Source organism: Trichosurus vulpecula, chromosome 8, assembly GCF_011100635.1.
Source record: "Trichosurus vulpecula isolate mTriVul1 chromosome 8, mTriVul1.pri, whole genome shotgun sequence".
NCBI classification, from domain to species: Eukaryota; Metazoa; Chordata; class Mammalia; order Diprotodontia; family Phalangeridae; genus Trichosurus; species Trichosurus vulpecula.
This window is the reverse complement of record NC_050580.1, coordinates 185,609,286-185,633,681: the sequence shown is the minus strand read 5'-3', so window position 1 is coordinate 185,633,681 and position 24,396 is coordinate 185,609,286. Positions and strand designations below refer to the sequence as shown.

Here is a 24,396-nt window from a genome sequence, read left to right as displayed (position 1 = left end):
GAAATCACAAGCCTGGCACTGAGAACTGATGTAGTAATGACGAGAGACTTCATCTGTCTCAATGTTTGTTGATTCTCCTTACTCAGGGAAAGTAGAACAACTAATAATTTTGAGACTTGTCTTAATGATAATTTCATCCTTCAAAAAGTGGAGGAACCAAAAATGTGGAACCCTCTGATGAATTTATTCTCATTAATAGAAAGGAACTAGTTGCTGGTTTGTAATCAGTCAGTCAAGCAAAAAAAGTATTTATTCAGCATCTATGTGCTGTGCACTGTGGATACAAGGATGGAAGATGAAGGGGAAAAAACCTGCTAATAAGGAGCTTATATTCTAATGGGGAAGACGATAAGATATATGGAAAAAAGAGGAAATAAATACAAATAAAAAGTAGTTATATAAAAGGTAGTTTGGGAGGAGAAAGTGCTAATAGCTGGAGGAGTCAAGAAAGATTTCATACAGTTGGTGGTATTTAAGAGATGCCTTGAAGAAGGTGAGGAGTCTGTGAAGTCAAGGTAAAGAAGGAGTTCATTTCAGACTGGGAGAAAGCCAATGCAATGGTGTAGAGACAGCAGTACTGGAGAGGAGTGCCATGGGTGAAGAACAACAGAGAGAAGGCTGGCGATGGGGTGCTATGGGTGAAGAATAAAGAGAGAAGAATAGAGAGGCCAGTTAAGAGAGTTGGGAGAGTTGAGAGGAGAAGGATGTACCCTGAAGCTAGAAAAATAGATTGAGATCAGGTTGCAAAAGACTTTAAAAGTTACACAAAAAATTTAAGTGATGGAAATCTTGTGGGGAATGGCCATTTCTCTTTAACATGTGTGATTAAGGGAAAGTTACAGTGGGGACAAACAGTGGGAATTGTCTAACAAAGCATAGAGAACTCCCCAAGAAACTTAGATTTTATAAAGTTAGGTAAAGATGGAAGGAAAAACTAGTGACATGATGAATGTAAAACTATAGCAGAGTCCTATAGAACAGTGTGAGCAGTGCTCAATCTCAGAGTGAAATGAGGCTAATGAGAGAAGACAAGGATAATAGAAATATTTTGAAAGCTCTATTTGGGGAAAAAAGAGGATCAAAGAAGGGATAGGAGCATGACTTGGAGTGCATGGAATACTGATAAATGACAACAGAGAAAGTTGAGGTGCTCCGCTCTTATTTTGCTTCCTTTTTTCCCTGTTAAGGAAAATGACTTTTGGATTAGAAAGAATAAAAATAAGGAGATGATAGCCAATATAGCAAATTATGGTTTGCATATACTTTCTCATTTGAATAGCCTCAAAATAGCATTCTGAAGTGTAGGTGCTATTATTATCCCCATTTTCTATATAACATAACTGAGACTGAGAGAAGTTAAGTGATTTGCGCAGGATCATATGGTTTAGGTGAAGTCAAATACTCTTGCATCTTTTTTCTCCCAATGAATTCAAGTATATTAAGCCCAAGAATTACATCTCCAAATACTTAAAGAGCCAGCAGGTGTGATTGCTAAGTCACTGTCTGCAATCTAATTTAGTATATGAAAAGTCTTGAAGAATGGAAGGGATATCAGCTTAGAGAGGGATAAATATCCTCATTTAAAATGGAAGAGAACAGTAAGGCAATGAATTTGACTTTGATTCCTGGGGAAATTTTAGAATGGATCTTCAAGGAGAGGGTTATTGAAAGTCTATTGAAGAAATCAGTGACTACAAAGTGCCACATGGCTTAGTCAAGAATATATCATTGCAAAAAAAAACTTATTTTTTACAAGGTTACTAAGCTAGCCACTCAGAGGAATGCTGAAAATATAGTTTCCTTACATTTTAGCAAAATAATTAATAAAATATTTCATACTGTTCCTATGGAAAGAGATGCAAAGATTTAAGCCCATGACATATTGAAGAACAATGAAAGAGCAATTTAATTAGAGCAAATTGATTCATAGCATGGGAATTTTGGTAGATGAGACTGGCAGGTAAGTATGACCAGATTGTGGTAGATATTGAATACAAGACTGAGGAGTTGGGGCATTGCCCTGTATGAAATGAAGAGAGACTTAATATCTACTTTCAGATATATTAAACAAGTAAATGGATTTTTTCAGTTACAAACAGCAATTCTGTACATTCAATCATGGCTTAGAAATTTGGTTTGGGAGAGAAGGGGAGTTGAATGAAAGTAGTCATCACTTCTGTGCAAGATGGAAGAGTAAATAGAACAGCCCAATTTCCATGCATGTGCTCCAGAAATAATAAAACAAAAGATCATTAAATCAAATAATGATTTAGAAATAGGGAAATCACAATGAATACCTTCATCCAGCTTATGTTGGTAAAAGGGGACACACGGCATCTTGTAGGTCCTTCTAGATCCCACAACTTCAAAGCATACCAGCCAGGACACCCCAGGGAGATCTAGAAAGGCCTGGTTCTGGAGACGAGGTCCAGACGTGGACAAGTGTATCAGTAAGGCAATAATAACAGTGTAGATGATAATTGTCAAAATGCCTATGTGATTCTGTATCACAAAGTATATGAGACTCTCCACATAGAAGGTAGAAGAAGTAAACCATTTATTCAGACACCAGAGAAACATATCCCACAAACCATTTATCCAATCTATCAGAGCAGTAAAATATTCAATACACAATATCACAACATGGAGCCTTGCCATCCCAAAACCTCTCTGACTCCTTGCTGGGGTCTTTCCAAAGACAAACTCTCAGTACAGCTAAGTCAGCCTGTTCAGCTCTAACTGTCACGATGGCGGCCTTTAGTAGCCATAACTGCTCTCTCTTTCTCTCTCTCTCAGCATTTTCTGTGACATAACTTCCTTTTCCTGTCAGAAAGCTCCTCCCACCACATGTGATTTAGGCTTCCTGTGACATAAGCAGGTCACAGGGTGGGAAAGATCTTCAAATCTAAATTGCTACTACAACAAGAGCAAGGCTAATGGGCAAAGCCCCTACAGAGAAGACAGCTATCAGTCCACATACCTGAGGGATTCTGAAGTTTTATAGCCAGGAATATGAGCCACACCTGATTTTGTTGTTGAGTCATTTCGGTTGTGCCTGACTCTTTTTGACTCCACTTGAGGTATTTTTTTGGCATTTTGAGGTATTTTTTCCCATTTCCTTCTCCAGCTCATTTTACAGATGAGGAACTGAGGCAAACAGGATTAAGTGATTGCCCAGGATCACACAGCTTAGTAAGTTTCTGAGGCCAGATTTGAACTCATGAAGGTGAATCTTCCTGATTTCAAGCCCAGTGCTCTGTCCACCGTGCCACCTAATAGCCTTGAAGAATTTAATACTCCATAACCAGAAAGTAAAGGTGATGCTGAAACCTACCAAAACTTTTTGCACAGCAAATACCATCAAGAGAGACCCTGTGGGGCAGCTAGGTGGTACAATGAGTAAAGCACCAGCCCTGGAGTCAGGAGGACCTGAGTTCAAATCAGGCCTCAGACACTTGACACACTTACTAGCTGTGTGACCTTGGGCAAGTCACTTAATCCCAATTGCCCTGACTCCCCCCTTCAAAAAAAGGGGGGAGCCTGAGACAGGACCTCAGACAATATAAAGTCAAGATCAAACAGACAGACCCACAATTCCATCTAGTGATTGTAAAAGCAGTCAAAATTTGAACCTGAAAAAAAGCTCCAGTTTGGAAAGAAAATCTTTAAAAAATAAATTAAACAAGAGAAGACGTCCACGATTAATTAAGAAAAAAAAACACTTTTTTATGTCTAGGTACATTCAGGGCAGAAACCTAGAGAAATTCCCACAGTGATTAGAGGTAGAGCTTCAGACAAAGATATGGCTTAGTTCTATTAGAATAATTAGAAGGAATGAAAAGAGAGATTAAAAAGGATAATGTAAATGAAATGAGGGCTCTAGGATAAATAATTGGAAAGGGAATAAATAGTTTCATATGGGAGTTACAAAGATCTCTCCTGAGTTATAGGCCTCCTGAAAATTAAAATTCACCACACATAAATCATTGATTTCATGAGACAAGAAGACACATTAAAGCAAAATCAATAAACTGGAAAAAAATAGGAAAAAAAGTTAAGATATCTATCAAAAAGAATTGATTTAGAAAACAGGTAAAAGAAATAATCTAAGAAATATCAAAATTTTAAGAAAACCATGATTGCTTCCTCCTCTCCTACCTTCAAAAATGCGTGGATGCTATATTTGAAGAAATTCTGAGAGAAAATTCCCTAAATCTCTTAAAACCAGAGGACAGAATAAAAATAGAAAGAATCTACTAGTCACATCTTAAAAGAAACCCCAAAATGAAAACTCCCAAAATCACCAGAGACAAAATCTAGAACTTCTAGAATGATGAAAAAAATACTGTAAGTCAGAATTCAAATATCATGAAACTTCAGTTATGATCCCAAAAGACTTAATGGCTAACAGTATCTAGGACAGGAGAACTTAGAATATTATATTCCAAAAGACAAAAAATAAAAAGGCATACATCCAAGCATAACTTAAATAGAAAAAATAAATATCATCCGACAGGGGATCCACTGGAGCAATGGTGGCAAACTAAAATAGAAACAGATCCATGTAGGCCTCATATTGACTTAGAAGACCACAAATTAACATCTCTATTATATTGTATGTTTATTATATCCCAGTTCCATTTTAATCAGGTTGGGGCCACACTTTGGAGCTTTACAGGCCCCAAATTTGACACATCTACAGTAAAGACTTCCAAACATTCATGATGAAAATATCAGATTCTTTGAAAGAAGAACTTAGAGCATTAAATGTATTGGAGCAATTGGAAGGGACTGTAAAAAGAGAAAATATTTGAATTTTAGCAGGAGAAGAAAATAGTGTCCGCTTAGAACCTTAATGTCTTTAATGATCATATGTGCAGTTATACAAAATGAGGGCCTAGGAATGGGAATCCCCCCCCCCAAATCTCTAAATTGTGCTTACCTTTTGGCCCAGCAATAATTCTGCTATTCATATATACCAAAGAGATAAAAAGAGAAGGAAAAGACCCATATGTACAAAAATATTTATAGGACCTCTACTTGTTGCAACAATGAACTGGAAACTAAGGGTTATCCCTCAACTGAGAAAGAGCTGGACAATATATGGCATATACATGTAATGGAATATTATTATGCTATAAGGAAGGGGTAGTTTAAGGGAAAACTACTAATATTTATATAAACTGATGCAGAGTGAAGTAAGAAGAGCCAAGATAATTCATTGTCTAGTAACAACAGCATTATAAAGAAGAACAACTCTGAAACACTTAGGAAATTTCATGGCAGTGTCCAGAGGATCCATGGTAAACAATGCTTCTCTTGGGAAATAATTCTTACAATCAACATCTCTGATAAAAGCCTCATTTCTAAAATATATAGAGAACTGAGTCGAATTTATGAGAACATGAGTCATTCCTCAGTTGATAAATGGTCAAAAGAATATGAACAGACAGTTTTCAGAAGAAGAAATTAAAGTTATCTATAGTCATATGAAAAAAATGCTCTAAATCCCTTGATTAGAGAAATGCAAATCAAAACAACTCTGAGGTACCACCTCGCACCTGTCAGATTGGCTAACATGACCAAACAGGACAATTACAAATGCTGGAGAAGATGTGGGGAAATTGAAACACTAATGCATTGTTGGTGGAGTTATGAACTGATCCAGTCATTTTGGACAGCAATTTGGAACTATGTCCAAAAGACTATAAAAATATGCATAGCCTTTGCCCCAGCAGTACCACTTCTAGGGCTGTATCCCAAAGAGATCATAAAAAAGGGGAAAGGACCCACATGTACAAAAATACTTATAAGTATTTTTTGCTGCTCTTTTTGTGGGGCCAAGAACTGGAAATGGAAGGGATGTCCATCAAATGGGGAATGGCTGAACAAGTTGTGGTATATGAATGTAATGGAATACTGTTGTGCAATAAGAAATGATGAGCAGGTTGACTTCTGAAAAACCTGGAAAGACTTACATGAAATGATGCTGAGTGAAGTGAGCAGAACCGGGAGAACATTGTACACAATAACAGCCACATTGTGCTATGACTGACTTTGATAGACTTAGCTCTTCTCAGCAATGCAAGGACCTAAATTAATTCCAAAAGACTCATGATGGAAAATGCTGTCCACATCCAGACAAAGAACTATGAAGTCTGAATGCAGATGGAAGCATGCTATTTGCTCTTGTTTTTTGTTTTGTTTTTTTTCTTTCTCATGGTTCCTACCATATGTTCTAATTCTTCTATACAACATGACTAATGTGAAAATGTGTTAATAAGAATGTATATGTAGAGCCCGCATCGGATTGCACACCATCTTGAGGAGGGGGGAAAGATTGGAGGTAGAGAAAATTTAAAACTTATGGAAGTGAATATTGGAAACTAAAAATAAATTAACTTGTAAAAGAAAAAAGAAATTATGAGCAGGTGGACTTCAGAAAAAACTTGGAAAGATTTATATAAAATGATGCTGAATGAGATGAGCAGAACCAGGAGAACACTGTACACAGTTACAGCCACATTGTGTGAAGACTAACTTTGATAAACTTAGCTCTTCTCATCATACAAGATTCTAAGACAACTCCAAAAGACTCATGATTGAAGATACTATCCACATCCAGAGAAAGAAATACAGAATCTGAATGCAGATAGAAGCATACTATTTGCTCTCTTTCTTTCTCTTTTGTGTTTTGTTTCTCTTTTCTTGTGGTTCATCCCATTGGTTATAATTCCTCTTTACAACATGACTAATGTGAAAATATGTTTAATATTAATGTATGTATGGATCCTATATCAGATTGCATGCTGTCTTGGGGAGGGAGGAGGGGGGGAAGTGTAGAAAATTTAAAATTTAAAAGCTTGTGGAACTGAATGATAAAAACTAAAAATAAATTAATTAATTTGAAAAAAAGCAATGCTTCTCACTTCCTAAAGGAAATATGATGGTCTCAAAATGCAGAATGAGACATATTTTAAAAATATTTATTTATTTATTCATTAGTTTTCAACATTCACTTCTATAAGATTTTAGGTTTTAAATTTTCTCCCCTTCCTTCCCCTCTCCCCTCCCCAAGATGGCATGGAATCTGATGAAGGCCATACATGTACAATGATATTAAATATATTTCCACATTAGTCATGTTGTAAAGAAGAATTAGAACACAAAGGGAAAAATCATGAGAAAGAGAAAAACAAAAAATAAAAGGAAAAATAGTATGCTTTGATCTGCATTCAGACTGCATAGTTCTTTCTCTGTATGTGGATAGCATTTTCCATCATGAGTCTTTTGGAATTGTCTTAGATCATTGCATTGTTGAGAAGAGCTAAGTCTATCAAAGTTGGTCATGACACAATTTGGCTGTTCCTGTGTACAGTGTTTTTCTGGTTCAGTTCACTTCACTCAGCCTCAGTTCATGCAAGTCTTTCCAAGTTTTTCTGAAGTCTGCTTGCTCCTCATTTCTTATGGAACAATAATATTCCATTACATTCATATACCACAGCTTGTTCAGCCATTCCCCAATTGGTGGATATCCCCTCAATTTCCAATTCTTTGCCACCACAAAAAGAGCAGCTGTGAATCTTTTTGTACACGTGGGTCCTTTCCCCTTTTTTATGATCTCCTTGAGATATAGACCTAGAAATGGTGTTAATGAATCAAAAGGTATGCACAGTTTTATAGCATAGTTCCAAATTGCTCTTCAGAATGGTTGGATCGATTCACAACTCCACCAACAATGCATTAGTGTTCCAATTTTCCCACATCTCTAGCATTTATCATTTTCCTGTTTTGTCATGTTAGCCAATCTGATAGGTGCGACATGGTACCTCAGAGTTGTTTTGATTTTACATTTCACTAATCAGTAGTGATTTAGAGCGTTTTTTCATATGACTATAGATAGCTTTAATTTCTTCTTCTGCAAATGGCCTGTTCATATACTTTGACCCTTTATCAGTTGGGGAACAACTTGTATTCTTATAAATTTTACTCAGTTCTCTATATATTTTGGAAATGAGGCCTTTATCAGAGACACTTGCTGTAAAAAATGTTTCCCAGCTTTTTGCTTCCCTTCTAATCTTCATTACATTGGCTTTATTTGTACAACACCTTTTTAATTTGCTGTAATTAAAATTAAACTACATTATTAAGATAATGTAATTAAAATTAATGTTTAATAAAATGTAAATAAAATTATCCAGAATAAGACATATTTTTTAACAAGGTCAATGTAAAATGTTTTTAAATTTGACTAAACATATATGTTACAAAGGTTATTTTTTTGTTGTTGTGAGAGGTATTTGAGAATAGTAATCCTGTTAAAAGAAATAAAAAGGGAAAACAAGCAGGACGACTTTGAAAGTAACAAGTTAGATTTATACTTAAAGAGACAAGCAAGAGATTAGTAATACAGTTTCATGTACAATCCTTATTATTTGTTCTACTTCATATATAGAAATGATAATTTTATTTGGTATTTCTTAAATTCAGAATAATTTTAAGTGTATGAGTTAATAAAAAAGGCTATCCCAGACAACCCTGCTGCAATAAAATACCCCCGTTTCCCCTCTGGATATCTTGTTTACCTTCTATGACATGTAATCATCTTATATAAAGACTGAGTGAAGATATCAGTGTCCTACTATATATTAAATATTAGTAAAGCTTAATTTCTTATTTTTAGATTACAAAATATAAATTGAAGTTCAAAAAAAGAGAGGAGTAGTCATGCTGTTTTTCCAGCATTTAGTACTCCAGTTGTCCATACTATTCAGAGTCTCTGTGCTCTTTATTAAGTGGAAAAAACGTTGAGCCAGAGAATAAGTTTTGTCTTGAGCTTTTAAAACCAACATTATTTAAAAATAAATCATCACATAAATATGGTTTTAATAAAAATGTAAATCTCTCAATTTTTATTCTTCCTGTCATCAGCCTACCATGCTTAGATATTTGAGGAAAAGAGCTGTCCACCATGGAAATTTTTGTGTAGGTGAAATGAAATTGGTACTCTTCAGGGAAGAGCAGGGACAAACATTTAAAATTCTGATGTGGCTTTTCTTCTGTTATTCATAAATCCTTATTCCTATCAATATCCTAGATCAGGGCTGTCCAACCTTAGGTTATCTTAGGGCTGCATTAAAATAAAATAATTATTAGAGGGCCACACCCAGAATAAAAAACACAGTACACTAATAGAAAGTGGGGGAATGCGCTTCATCGGTACAACAGGTGAAGGCAGGAAGTGTGAAGGCAAACACAAAACAACAAAGTGACAACACAACAGTATAAAGGTAGGTGCATACTGACTAGTCTGCATTGCACAGATGGAACACATCCCACAGATCGATCGAAAATTCCATGCAATATGTTTTGTCCATAATACTGCTTAAAAATACCAAAGAAAATTAACATCAATGGGACTATTTATTAGTGATGGAATTAAAAAACCTAATACACATTTCATGCAAATTATTATTTTATTTTTTCACTCGTGAAAATTAAAATCTACAGGCGGGCCACATAAAATCACACTGCGGGCTGCGTTTTGGACAGCCCTGTCCTAGTTGATTTCTTTTTATCTCTTTCTGTAGAATTTATTTCTTTGACTCTCAGCTGCCTGGACTGTAGCACTTCTTTGTGCCATTTCAGGAAGGGAATGGAGAGAGAGAGAAGCAAGAGGAGGAGAAAGGAGAGTTTCACTTTTTTGATATTTCTTTTTGTTTTACTCTTTGTTCCCCAGTACTCTTCAGAAGTTACTGAGTGAAAAAGTGATAGATGATGTTGAGAAAGATCACTATTTGCCATAATGATATATGGTGGCTTGCTGTTGTTGTTCAGTCATTTCAGTTATGTCTGACCCTTCATGATCCTTTCTAGGGTTTTCTTGGCAAAGATACTGAAGTGGTTTGCCATTTCCTTCTCTAGCTCATTTTGCAGATGAGGAAACTGAGACAAACAGGATTAATTCTCTTGCTCTGAGTAACATAGCTAGTATGTTTCTGAGGCTGGATTTGAACCCAGGTCTTCTTGACTCCAGGCAGCACTCTATCCACTGAACCACCTAGCTGCTTTGAATATTGTAGCTTACTGTAAGGGGTTTCTTTTTTTTTTTTAATCTAATATACCTGCATAGGACTCTCTTCTTTTACAGAGCCCGAAATTGTTGTCCTGCTCTTCTATCTTCCACAGCCATAAGCAATATAACTTAATGTTCAGTGGTTGAGGAAATTACATGTGAGAAGAGGTATAGTTGATATACACAATAATTAGTGATCAAGAATTAGAAAATATATACTCTTGTTCTAGCTAGAATTCAATTCAAGCACTGCCCTGCTTCTCTATTTCCCTCTCTGTTCTGCTCTCCATGCCTTCATTTCCCTTTCCTCCACACTGTGCCTTGCAAGCAGGGACTCGTTTTGTTTTGTTTTTCCTTTTCTTTGTATTCCCAGCACTTAGCGCAGTGCCTGGTAGTAGGTGCATAGTAAATGCTTGTTGACTTTTATTTATGTAATTGCCCATACCAGAGCAATGTTCTAAAGATTTACATAGCATTTTGATGCTTTGAATAAATAGCATTATGGAGATGGTGTCATAAGCTTCTACTTTTCATTCACTGAAAAGAAGCAAATTAATGAATGTGACTACTGAGATATAATCCCATTAGAGGCAAGCTCTATTGTACAATAAGCCAAAGAATCAGTTGAAAGAACTGGGAGTGTTTTAACTTGGAGAAGAGAAGCCTTAAGGAACACATGATATAGCTTTCTTCAGTTGTCTGAAAGGCTGACCTGTGGAAGAGAGATTAGTCTTGTTCTCTTTGTTCTTAGGAGGCAGAATGCGATACAATGGATAGAAGTTACAGAGAAGCATATTTTGACTCAATGAAAGGGGGGAAAACTAACAATTAGAGATGTCCAAAAGTGTCATGGATTGTTTCCTTGGGCAGTAGTGAATTCTCTGGCATTGGTATTCTTCTGGTAGAAACTGGTTGCCTGCTTATCATGGATATTGAAGAGAGGATTCCTTTTCAGTTACTGATTAAAGTACATGGCCTCCAAGATTCCTTCTACCCATAAGATTCTGTGATCTTGTATTGGCATTACTGCGCTCGCTCTCTCTATCTCTCTCTCTCTCTCTCTCTCTCTCTCTCTCTCTCTCCCCCCCCTCCCTCCCTCCCTTCTCCCCCTCGCTCCCTTTCTCCCCCTCCCCTCCCTTCCCACCCTTCTTATGGTATTCATTTGGGCTTTTTTTTTCTGGAACCCATTCTACTTTCTCCCTGCTCTGAATCAGATATTTGATTTTGGCTTATCTTCTACTTGCAAATATTACTCCGCCATCCACTGAGGTGTCCCTTAAACCATTTTCTTTCTATTTATTCTCTTCCATAACTTTTTGTTGTCTCACCTCTCCACTGCCATCAGGACTGGTACTATTTTCCTTTGTAATATTCCTTTTCTTTACTTCCAGAGGCACAACTGCTGTTAAAATTGGAAAAATGTCATTTTGTTATGGAACAATGCATGGATGAATGAATGAATATAGAATTCAGATGATCTCGTGAAGACTTGTCATATTGTTTATGTCAGAAAATGTAATATTTCTTACTATCTTTGTTAGGAATCCACATAATGACCTTGCTTAAGTCCTTTTACCCCTTTGCACATCAATTTTCTCTTTAATAAAATGCAGCCATCCACTTAATTTTTATTAATGCTGAGATAAGAATCTGAGAAAAGCTGTAATTTCCTTAGAAAAAATAAATTACATGTAGGATCATGCACTTCTTTCTCAAGCATTATCAGTTCACCCAATTAAATAGGCTGGAAGAAATATTTTACTATACATTTAGTTGTAATTGCTGCTTCTTAAAAAAAATCTTTTACTTCTGCCAACTGCTGCCTTTAATCCAGTCATATCAATGGACAAAAAAGGAAAGAATTGTTTTTGTAAGGTCACAGTTTCTGCTTACACCATAACTATATTCCAAGAGAAGCCACTGGGTTTGCTTTTTTTTTTAAGTTGGATTGCCCACCATTAGTAGAAGCTCATACATTTGATTTGGTTGTGGTGACAGCTTCTGTTGGTACATCCGTGTGTGCCCTAGCCCAATAATAGACTTTGTAACTCACCATTATACAGTTACCTATGAATATGGTTTGTTTGAGCATAATTGTTATTTCATCTAGGTAGGAGACTGTGAAATTTCCTTCTGCTCATGCAGATGTACAATTCACTTATAATTTGTAACTTTAGAGTGTAGCCAGGTAGCACTGGACAGATTAAGTGACCTGCTTATACAGCTAGTATGGGTGAGAGACATAACCCAGGTCTTCCTGACAATGTAGGGTGCTTATGGAAATTTGGGAATGATCTACCCCGACCACTCACTTAATCTCCTGCCATTACCCTTTTCTAAATGGTCCACTTGTCTGGAAACAATAATTGCATCTCTGAAAGTATCCAATCTACCCTCTGGAGTGATTTGTTTATCCAATTATATCTGACTCAATTTTGAATTCTAGTTTGAATGCTTCAAGTAGAATATGCTGTGTAAATTATTCCAGAAAGACTATATTTTGGATTTTAATCTCAGTGAAAGATAATGTTCATTATGAAATGTAAGCTTTAAACATCCTTTAAATCCTTAGGATAAATTTTCCTTTAGCCATCAAACCAAAAAATCCACATCTTTCTCTGCTTCTTTCCTTCTCTTCCTCCCTACTCCATAACCTTTCATCTAGATTGTTCTAGTGCCCAGATAAGTATGGCTTTCCCTCCATGGTCTGTTTAATTGGCCGCAGTTATGATTTATAGATTTAACGTAAGTGAGAGCCAAATAGACTGAACTTCTTCTTTGGTCTTTTTACGAATGGTAATTTTGAGTGTGGGTAAGGATTCAAAAGCTAGCTTGGTGAGATAATTAGATAGCTGCAGGAAGGAAAAGGAATATTTTTAGGAGTTTTCCCATACCTTCCCTTAACTCTTTTTTTCCTGTACAAAGAAGTAGATTAGTGATGACATCATCATGTATGTCACCAGTTCTTTAAGGGGAGAAAGGATCCTATTCCCCTAACTTTTTTTTTGTCATCTCCTATAATTTAGTATTTAGTGGTTTTAAAGAATTTATCTTTTCCCACTAACTGGGCACTTATATAACCTTTTACCCATAAGAGATAGCAGGAGAGGGGCCATTAGGTGGTGCAGTCAGTAGAGCACCAGCCCTGTAGTCAGGAGGACCTGAGTTCAAATCCAGCCTCAAACACTTGACACACTAGCTGTGTGACCTTGGGCAAGTCACTTAACCCCAATTGCCCTGCCCTCCCCCTCCAAAAAAACCCAAACAAATAAAAATGTTCTTTAAAAAAAGAGATAGCAGGAGAAGCCTGCTTTTTCTTCTGTATTTGGTTTCATCTTTCTTACTTTGTCTTTGTTTTCATTGCTAAGAAATGCTTTTCCCATATCATTTTGCAATCAGCCACTGGTTCTATTGTTAACATTGTGTGTTATGGAGAAAATGTTAAGTTGCCAAAACACCAGCTTCTCCCTGGGTTCCATTGTTGGTAAGTATGTATAAAGGTTAGATTTTCTCACTAGCCTCAAAGGACTAGAGTGTGCTGGCTAAATTGGGCCATCTTTCTACTGTTCTGTAGGTTTTGTCCCCATATGCTCACTTGGTTTGTCTCAGATTGGCCGTATGAACCTTGGAATGGATGCCAGTACCTTCAAGTATTACACCATGTGTGGCCTCCAGGAGGGCTTTGAGCCTTTTGCTGTCAACATGAACCGAGATGTTGCTATGTGGTTCAGCAAACGCCTCCCTACATTTGTCAATGTGCCAAAGGATCATCCTCACATAGAGGTAGGATTACATATTCAAGGGATGCCCTAGTGGAGCCTGATGTGCCAAGACACTAATCCCTGTGATCAGCTAGCCTCTTGCATAAAGCCATATAATATTACCATAATTCTTCCTCATCATTTTCCTTTTTGATTGTTGGTAACAGTTGTAAGTATTCTATGCAGGGCTATGAAGCTCTATCTTAATGACTCGCTGGTTGTTTTTAGTTGATAGCTGCATAATCTTGTGAACAGACTGCTCATAGCTATGAACAGTCCTTTCTAAGTCTGCTCTGTAATGGTGATGTTATATGCAATAATCAAGAGTATCAGTCACTCACAGGAATAACCAGGACTGAGTGTTATAATTCTAGGGTTTTTGTCCTTATATGCTTAAAACCTAAGCTCTCAGGCCTAACTTGATTTCGATAACACTGTGACACTGTGATAATGTCTTTCCAGGTTTGTAAGTTAAGAGATGACACATGTCCTCACAGCTCCCTTTATTTCGAAAATATAAAAGTTCTAGAAGTTGTGAAACTTCCACCTTAATTTTAAAAATGGTACCTTGCACAGAGTAGGCTTTTCAGTGAATATTTATTGATTTAAATTAAAATGAGGGAAATTCATTCTAACTGCCCAATCTAACTATACCCTTAAATTATACCCATCTGGCCTAAGTTGGCCACAGTTTTGTGATATAAAGGGAACCAAACAGTTCTACTATGATATTGATTCTAAGTGTTCTTGTTTCTTGCTCATTTTAAGTTCTACCATTTTTTTCTTTTTTAATTTTGAGCACATTATTTCTTAACCACCTAATCCTATATCATTGTCTTCATCATACTGTCCTCTGTGAGCCTTTCACTGATCATTATTTAAGTGTAGAGAAGGTGAAAATAACAAAATTTAAAATAAGTATCACTAGACACAGCCTAATTCTCCTGTCTTCCTAGGATGCAATTCAGTTTTTTCCTCCCTTGCTTCTTCCATGAAATGCCTGCTCTTTTATTGAATCTTTTGTAAGTCACTGATCCATAACTTTGACGTTGATGGCATAGATATGAAATTGCATTTGAAGTGCATACATAAGTAGCTGGGTACATAAGATTTCTGAAGCTATCTGTTCATCTCTATAAGAAGCCAAATGAAAGAGTCATGAAAAATAAAAAATTTTCCTGCTATGTCTGCTTGCTCCAACTTAGGTCAGTGTCATTCAGTCTTTTAGGTAGCATAATTTGGAGTGCTGCCACTTTGGCGCTAACTTTACTCCTTCCTGCTTAACTCTGCAGAATATAAACTTTGGGTCAGACAAACTCATAAAACAGTGAAAAGTCACAGTGACTTTAGTGATTGTATTTGGAGAATCACCATTTCTTTTTAATTATAAGTAAACAAGAAAAATTCAAAATGAGTAATGGAGAGAAAAAATAAGGCCCAGGACCCCCAACTGCTCCATTGTGAAGTTTGTGTTTTCAGGTCACAAGGATTGATGGGACAATGGATACCCCACCATGCCTTAAGGTCACCCACAAGACATTTGGCACACAGAATAGCAGTGCTGAAATGGTCTATTGTCGCCTGAGCATGCCTGTGGAATGCTATTCTTCCTTCCACCACAGTACAGGTTTGGAAAGTGACATTTTTCAGAAAAGGTAAGATGTGTCCTTTACTTCACTCCAACAGCTATGAAAAGAAAAATGTGTGCACATGCACATATGTGCATGTATGTGTATGGAATGTATATTGAAATGAAGGGAATGAAATAATGAAATGCATGCATGTATTTGTGAAGTTTGAGAGACTTTTTTTAGGTGTCTTAATTAAAAGGATCAATTGAAAACTATAAAAGATATATCTCTGGTGGTGGGATTTCTACTTATTTTTCATCTCACTTATTTCCTAGAGCTCTAACATACCATTTACCTTTTGTTTAGAGAAAAATATCAAGTAAGTTTCTCATCTCTTTTGCCCTTTTGTGATACTATAAACTCATAGAGGGCAGCAGAGACTACATTTTTAGCTAAACTAAGAAACAATTCCTAGGACAGACACATATGGACAGAGAACATCAATATTAAACTAAGCTTGGCTTCAGTTTGATGTATTGGAAATATTGCCCCAACCTGGTCCACATTTTTAATAGTGGTCATGCATATATTTTTTCTTATAGAACTGCCTCTAATTGGCTTATTTTATTTTCTTATAAAAACTCATTATATACTAGATATTACGAAGCCATAGGTGGGTGAACGAGGGAGGGTGGGCAGAGACATGTTTAGAGCAAAGTCCAAGGACCAGCTAGCATTATCAAGACTCGTGTTTCAGTTTTCTAAATCTTAACAAAATGTTAAAAGAAGGTCAACTGGCTGTTAAATCAAATGGATTCTCTAAACTGGTGAATAACTAAAGGATGATTATTTCTCTTCCTTCCCCACCCCACCCCCACAACCCCCAGGAAACAAATACAAGAAATAGTTGCTCATACAACAACAGTAAGTAATATTTGCTCAGTTAAGATTTACATTATTGAGTTATTTGTTTCAATATTACCTTTTTGATTGAATCACCCATTATATTAGAATTTCATGAAACCCTTTTGTTTATACTTTCATGTATTAGTTACTCAGAACCCTTCCCCCCCAAACAGGTAAGATGGTGAAAATGATAAAGTGGGGAGAAGCAGTAAGAAGCCAGTCCAAAGAAAAAGGGTTATTTCATCACATGTAAAATACTCAACATATATAAGTATATATAAATGAATAACTGCATCATATATAATAATTTTATTATAAATTACATTATAATTATTATATTATAAAAAGGAAAGTAATGCCTCTTAATTCTTTACTCTCAATCATAGGTATTTTTCAGTGGTTTGAAAAAATCCTTTGAAAGGAATTGAATACTCACCTCTCTGCATTTTAGGAACATAGATTCCCTAGAGTTACATAGGAATCCATTGTGCAGAGGGGAGTCTAACTTCAGTAAAGTTTAATGACTACTAACAGAACATACATATAAAGCAAATATTGATGTTTGACTAAAAGGTTTGCTTTTTTTCTCTTTAGTAGCTATGTGGTTAGCACACCAGAGTAAAAACTCTATCAGTCATTAAATCTTTCAGCCATTGTGAATGTTAAAATTATTTTTTAGCATTTTACAATAATGTACTTTGTCACTAGTTTCTTCTGTGTATATAACACCATTCTGAATGACTGTTTCTGCTCTTTAGTCTGTCTTTATTATTTTATAGCAAAGGGGAGGGAACACTGGTACTTTCGCAAGCTACTAAAGGATGGACAAGAAATCAACAACTAGAAAGCCACACTCTCTGATCAACCCTTATTTCACATATGTAGTCACCTAGTGCATCTTGGGAACCCAATATGACCACTGAGAGAGAGAATCAACACATAGCAAAACTCTACAGAGAAAGCCCCAAATGCTTTGCCATCTTATTGCTCTTGTTTTCAACCAACATTGATGCTCTAGAACTTGTACTGCAATCCATTAACCCTTCATATTTTCTCTACAGCAGTGCTATTATTCTGTGCGCATATTTGCTGGCCAGGACCCTTCCTACACCTGGGTTGGGTGGGTGACACCAGACTACCACTTATACAGTGAGAAGTTTGACTTGAATAAAAACTGCACAGTGACCGTGACTCTGGGAGATGAAAGAGGCCGGGTCCATGAAAGGTAAATGGGGTTCCCCTCAAAAGTCAGGGGTCCATCACAGGTTTCTTCACAGATCCTTTCCCCTTTTGTAACTCATTCCCAGAAACTCATTTGCTCCTACCTTCCATTGAATCACCCCCACCTATATTGGATGTGATACTGAGGGCAATTTTATCAAAGTGAAATTTCTGTATGGTTTTAAAATTTTTAGCCTCTTGAGTTTCTTAATCCTAAACCAAACTTTCCAGCATGTTTTTTCTGTCTTCCTTTGTACTCACCTTTACATTAAAGTCTTTGATTAGTTAATCGTGTTTTATGTGACACTGGAGGATTTTATCAAGTCTTTTTTCTATCTTCTTGTCTTCTTCAACAGTTTTTATTACATAATATATGCTATATTCATGTGGTTTTTTGCTTATGCAAATAAAGAAACCAGCAAAACAAAATTACCAAATATCCCCTGAAATAATATTTTTTTTTGCATTTGGGGATGTGATGAAAGCAACTCTACCAGCTCTTTCCTCTGCCTCACTAAAGAGAACCTAAAAATCATCTTTTCATTTAGTAGCAAACTTTTTATATCTTGTTTTTATTTATAATAGATGTAAATATCTGTATGGTTATGTGCTTCTATTAGTATAGCGATTTATTGGACATTGAACAAAGATTGCATATTTGCAGTACTAGTAACTAAGTTAACTCTTGTGGATGGTCTAAAAATGATGACTTTTAGTACCTTCTTACCTTAATGCCTTACTATTTTATTAGTTCCTCACCTCTTTATTTTTTAGGCATAGGAAGTCCATTTTTTTCCCTCCACCACAAAGAAATTATTAGAATGCAAAAAGATTCATAAATGCATTTTGTCAAATACTTAAAGCATGAAACATTAATACATTACTCCAATAACATTCTTCTGGGAGTTAAAGACTCCCAGGAGATGTGTGGGACTGCTGAATAGGCAGATTTCACTTTCACAGCAAATTTGCACTATCCAAGAAACTCTATCAAGTTCTGTACCTTCTAGTCAGTCATACATGCATAACTCCTGTTGCTGATCATCTTTTCCTCCAAGATGGTGCACACTTGAGTTGTAGGAAGCACCTTTAGCTACAATTTAAGTACCTGAACTGATTAATTTCCTTTCCTTATAAATCAAGTAGATGGGTAGATTGGGGGATCCTATAGATATAGATTAACCAAGAATTTAGAAAAGGTTTTGATGGTCTTGCACTGTTTCTATAGGCAAAAGGGAGAGATGTGGGCATAGGTTCCCAAAGTAGGCAAATACCACCCCTGGGAGGGGGTGCTGGAATGACCCAGGGAGTGGTAGCCTCAGGTGTAATTGGGGGACATTGAATAAAATTAAGGCGGTGGTGGAAGCATAAGGTAAGAAGAGAAGACAAGAAAATTTCAAAAAATGCTCATACATGTTTCGTCTGTTGTGTAACAGCGTTAAAGTTGTAGTGATTATGTTATTTTCTGAATAAGCATAAAAATGCAAGTTATAATCAATCAGTGACCAAGTCTGTTGACAGGTCTTGACAAGCAAGTATTGGCAGGCAAGCATGTCATGCATTGTCAGGAAGTTCGTCATGTGTTGGCAGGAATATGTTATAGGATGCAAAATTGCATCATCAAAGTTTCAATGCAGGGTAAAAAACCAAAATTTACAATAAATTATTAAATTTAAGGTGTGTCATTTTCTTAGAAAATATTTCATATTTTTTTAAATGACAGATTTTTTAAAAAATGTTAAAGGGCAAAGAAAGTAGATTTCAGGGGTAGGTGGCATTGAGCAATTTTTTTAAGGGGGCAGTAGGCCAAATAAATTTTCATATATCTGGACTAGGTGATAGTACAGTTAAGTAGATTTGGGAATTTGATGAATGGCCATATCCGAAGTATAGTCATTAATTGTTCAATGTCAGCTTAGAAGGAGTTCTTGGAATGAGTGGAGCTTGGAGGGTGATTGATGGAGGGATCTATTCTTAGCCCCTTTCTGTTTGACAACCTTAATCAAGAATATGGATTTCATGGCATGCTTGTATAAAATTTGTACCTGACAAAGCTCAGTGGGATCTAGAGGACAGAATCAGGATCCAAAAGCGTGTTAAAAGCCTAGAATATTTTACCTAATTTAAGAGATTAAATTAAATAAGCACATATGTAATGTCTTATAGTTTGGTTCAACAAATAAACTTCACAAGTAGGAGTAATTAGACAACATTTTGTGTAAAAAAGATCATGGAGTTGTAGTAAGATTGCAGATTCTACATGAGTCAACTCAAGTGATCTTAAGCGGCATTCAAAGGTGCATAATGTCAAGGACACTATAGTCAAACCTAGTAGACCACATCTGGAATATCGTGTTCAGCTCTGGATGCAGTGTTTTAGGTATGACGTTAACAAGCTGATGTACTTTGGCACTCCTTACTCAAGTCGTTCTGGTGGTTCAGGCTTAGGACTGGAACTAAGTGCAATACTGGTAGGCCATCTAAGATTGAACAAGAAGTTTACTGAACAGTTTAATATAAAGAGGTATTTGACATTAATACAATATTTGTACAGGTGGTTGTAGTTCCCATAACCTCCACTTATACTACCATGGCACACTTGGATCTGTTGATTAGTACCACTATAGAGGATGTACGTAAAATCTAAGCAAGGGGTACTCCTTATGTTAAATGCTTTTTAAGCCATAGGCAACCAGGAATCGATCAGTTGTTCAAGTCTTGGTCACTTGCAGTAGTTGAGCCTCTTAAATAGTTAAGCTTCACTGCCTTTTTTTGAAAAAAAAAATACAGCCTATGTGAAGTAGGCACTTTTCTTCAACATTTCCACCCTTTGGTGGCAAAGTACTAAAATTATTCTAGGGGACTTCCCACCTTTTAGATGGCCTCTTGGGCTATTATTTGACAAACTTGATCTCAGAGGTGAGAGAACTTAGCATTGGAATGGCAACTTAGTGTGGGTTAAAAACAAACAAAAAACCATAAAGAAAAGGAAACAAACAATGTAATGGACCCTGAAGGAATGTTATTCTGATCCATTTCATTAGTGATATCAGGGGAAGTTCATAGTGGATCAACTGATGAAAAGCAGTAGATATGAGAAGAACAGTGCTAGGATCATCAGGGTTGTATGTACAGATTATAACACTTATGCCCACAAAATGGTATCAGCATAAGGGAGAATTCAGGCAGCATTAGGGAAGGATGGGAAAGGTTTGCAGGACTCATTCCAGGTGAAGGCAACTTGTTCCTGGCTAATTTCAGTTATAGATAGAGGGGAAAAAAGCATCATTGAAGTTGCCAATGTTATTACCACTCACAAAAGGCCTAGGCTACATTAATGAGGTCATCTGCTACATTAATGAGGTCAGGAACAGCCACAACAGTTGGTATGAAAAATCATTGAAAATTTCTAGGTGCTACTCTTCCACATAAGGTTGTTGTAAGGGCATTGGTGGACAAAGGTTTTCAGCCTCCGTCACCTATATCATTAGGAAAGAAATAGTTTTCACACTTTCTAAGCCTCAGTATTTTTTGGAGTTAATAGAGTAGCTTAGATTGTCCCCAGGATTTCCATTTGACTCCTCCCATGATAACTGGTATAGATGTTGCCATAAGAATCTGTGCAGGTACTGTCTCTCATGAGTTCAAGATATTCCTTCTCCTCATGGTCTTTCTCCCAAAACTCCCCATCAAAATTGATGTGTTCCAGTGGACCCATTAACAGTCCCCTTTGAATGGAAGAATAGGACAGTCAATTGATATGCTCCTTCCAGAGTAATTTGTTGACATGTTTACAATTCCCCTAACAAGACTTGGTAATCAGACCCTGGCAGTAGAATTATGGGGATAGTGACAGGACAGGAAGTGATATCTTACAGATAAATGGTTGAGTCTGAGGCTGGCTAGATATAATTGGCTCTTAACAATTAGAATAAAATAAAACCAAAGTTGGCTAGGGTGAAGAAACATGATCTGATCTGGAGCCACCTACATGTGTAATGGACCCTCAGCCATCAGAATAACACTGCTTCAAGGTAAACTTACCACATAGTGGCTTTCTAACTAGTGATAGTCCTCCCCACACAAGATGAGGCTAGTCCTCAAATAGATGTAGTTTGTTACCAGGACCATGCTTGAAGCCTTTCCAGTGCTATAGTCTCCACTGGCATAGTCTTCAAAAATTTGTCACAACAATCTTCAGGCCTTGAAATTCTCTCATTGGAGATTTAATCCTTTGGATACTAAAGAACTTTTGGTCCTCAAGAGTTTCTTATTAAAATCTAAATATCCCTGAAAGGAGTAGCATCATACTGTTTAACACTTTGTAGTTTGGCATTAGCTCAGAGCATTATGGGGAGAGAGAATACCAACAAAAGAATTAGGAGAGTCTCCAAGGACAAATTCTGTGTGCTGTAGTTTTGCTTAATAAGGATAAATCTTAGAAAAAATGTGGGCAAAATTACTAGATTGTTCCCTGCTTTATTAGCCTGAATACTAGATTATGAGCCTGGACTCTTGTTCTTATACCATTTCCTAGTGTAACTCTAAGCATGTCTAAAATGTTGATGTTTCACTTTTTTCACTTGTAAAGTGTGAGTCTACCCTGTCTCATGGCCTTTTTGTGATAATAAATTGACTCTCTAAAAATGGTCTCTTCACATAATTGTTGTTGGGACAACTTGCAAATTTCCACTTATCTATATCTGATTTATGTTTGGTGAACTGTGGTAAGGTATGGTTTTATTTAGGAAAATTCATTCAAGTTGATCAATTTTGGAAACACATCTAAAATAATGTTACCTAAGCCATTATCATTACTCAGGTTTAGTTATTAGCTCCCAGAGGCTAGACCTAGTACCTTTTAATCCTCTTTTTTTTCTTTTAAATTTTGGTTCCTAGTGTGAAGCGCAGCAACTGCTACATGGTTTGGGGTGGAGATGTAATCGCCAGTTCCCAGAGATCAAGTCGAAGTAATGTGGACCTAGAAATTGGCTGCCTCATTGACTTGGCCACAGGCATGATATCCTTCTCAGCCAATGGGAGAGAATTGGACACTTGCTACCAGGTATCGGCAGCAATTGAGCAAAGTGGTAGAGAGTAGTAGCAGTGCACATACGTTTTGTAAAGCATCTGTGTTCTAGTTTCATGTCTCTCCTATGTGATTGAAAATAGTTTTAGCTGCAGTAGTTTCTTTGTGGCACTAGGAGAAAGGCTTCTAGAATATCATCACTTGTGTATGTGTCTTATATCTTGGAGAACTTTGATAATGATGTCTTTTCTAGAATGTAGTTATACTTAGGGAGGATGATGAAGTTGAAGTAATACGGTATACTACCATACACTTATTTTCTGTTTCTATTTAAATTTCTGTTCTTTTTTTCTTATGTCATCTGATTTCCATGCTACAATGATTCTATTCTATTTTCAATAAGTACAGTTTTTAAGAGAAAGTAAACAGTTAGATGGCCTGCAGACCAGTTAAACAGAAGGAAGCAGACTGGGACTGAGCCATACTATGAACTCTTTAACCAAAAATCATCTTCACATCTGTTACGAACTTAACTTGTGATTGATGGGCAACAAGCCCCATTAGGGGCCTGCTGACTATTTCTCAGTTTTATTCAGTCAGTAAGTTGCGTATTTTATGGGTATCAGTAAAAGAATTTGCAACATGTAGGGGAAGAAACAGAGACAAATATCCTAAGAGATCTAGAAATGCTGAACTATGATTATGATAAACTTTCAAAACTAGAATTATACCACAGTTTTTTTTCTAGCTAGAGGGTGGCCTTATATTGACTGTTCCCTTGCTTTGGGCCTCAGTTTCTCCCTCCATAAAACAGATGTCCTCATCAACCTCTTTAGTAGTTCAAAGTAGTAGCTAATGATATTGATTTGAAGGTTTATTACAAATTTTATTTTAACTCAAGAAATCTTTCTTTGGGCCAGATATTTCAACATGGAATCCTTTAATTCTGAATCTAAAAGAAATAAAATCCTCGTTTTACAGAAAAGGAAACTGAAACCCAGAGAAGGAAAGTGACTTGCCAGTGTTGGTATAATTATTTTCTAAGCCAGACTAGAATTTGGGTTTCCTGCTTCCCAGTCCAATTTTCCTTATGCTATTCCTTATACTATGCCTACCTTGTTTTTCCTTATGGAAAAGAGAGTTAAAAAAAAAACTATTTACTAACGATTGATTTGATTGATTTAGATCACTATATGGTAGAATAGATTACATGTGAATGGACAGGCAATGAAAACCTTGTTAGTAGTTGTAAATATGTTGTCCTCTAGTGGCTAAACACAGAGGCTGCAAATCATTAATGCTACTGACCAACCAAAACAATCAGTAAATATATTTATTGCACATCTACTGTATGGACAACACCATAATAAACATAATACAGCATACCAAAAAAAAAATCTGAGACAGAGGCTTTTCCTTTAAGGAATTTGTCATTTTGTTGGGGAGAAAAAGACAGATTACAGAAAGTAAGATTTGAAACGAGTCTTAATGATAAGTAGACTTTTATGGAAGGAGTCTAGGAATAAAACTATTATCCTTCTAGTCACCTAGAATTAAAGCTATAGCATTTATAGGAATTTTTGTTGGGCTTTATCTAATCTGTATTTTCCTTTGAGGCTTTGCTTGTAGATGTTTTCAAGCTTCCCTATCACCATAGTAGCTTTTTGTGATGAGGTTCTTATCTGTTGTTTGCTCATTTTTCCAGCCAATTAGAATTTGGTTTGACACATTTTCTTTGTTGACATTGGGGGGTGTGGGCCTATCAGGAGAGCTGGGCAGAAATGCCAACTTTCATTCCATCATCTCGACTCCACCTCAATTGATAGCATTTTC

General features: G+C 36.4%; 1 protein-coding gene across 1 annotated transcript in view; it reads left to right on the top strand.

The window, feature by feature from the left end:
• The window catches only part of RYR3 (ryanodine receptor 3), a 633,352-nt gene that overhangs the window by 312,178 nt on the left and 296,778 nt on the right, over nucleotides 1–24,396 (top strand). Inside the window, exons 28-32 of the mRNA XM_036736677.1 lie at nucleotides 13,650–13,858; nucleotides 15,316–15,491; nucleotides 16,295–16,331; nucleotides 17,375–17,538; nucleotides 22,434–22,599. Coding sequence (XP_036592572.1) covers nucleotides 13,650–13,858; nucleotides 15,316–15,491; nucleotides 16,295–16,331; nucleotides 17,375–17,538; nucleotides 22,434–22,599 — 752 coding nt within the window. The remainder of the gene's footprint in view (nucleotides 1–13,649; nucleotides 13,859–15,315; nucleotides 15,492–16,294; nucleotides 16,332–17,374; nucleotides 17,539–22,433; nucleotides 22,600–24,396) is intronic.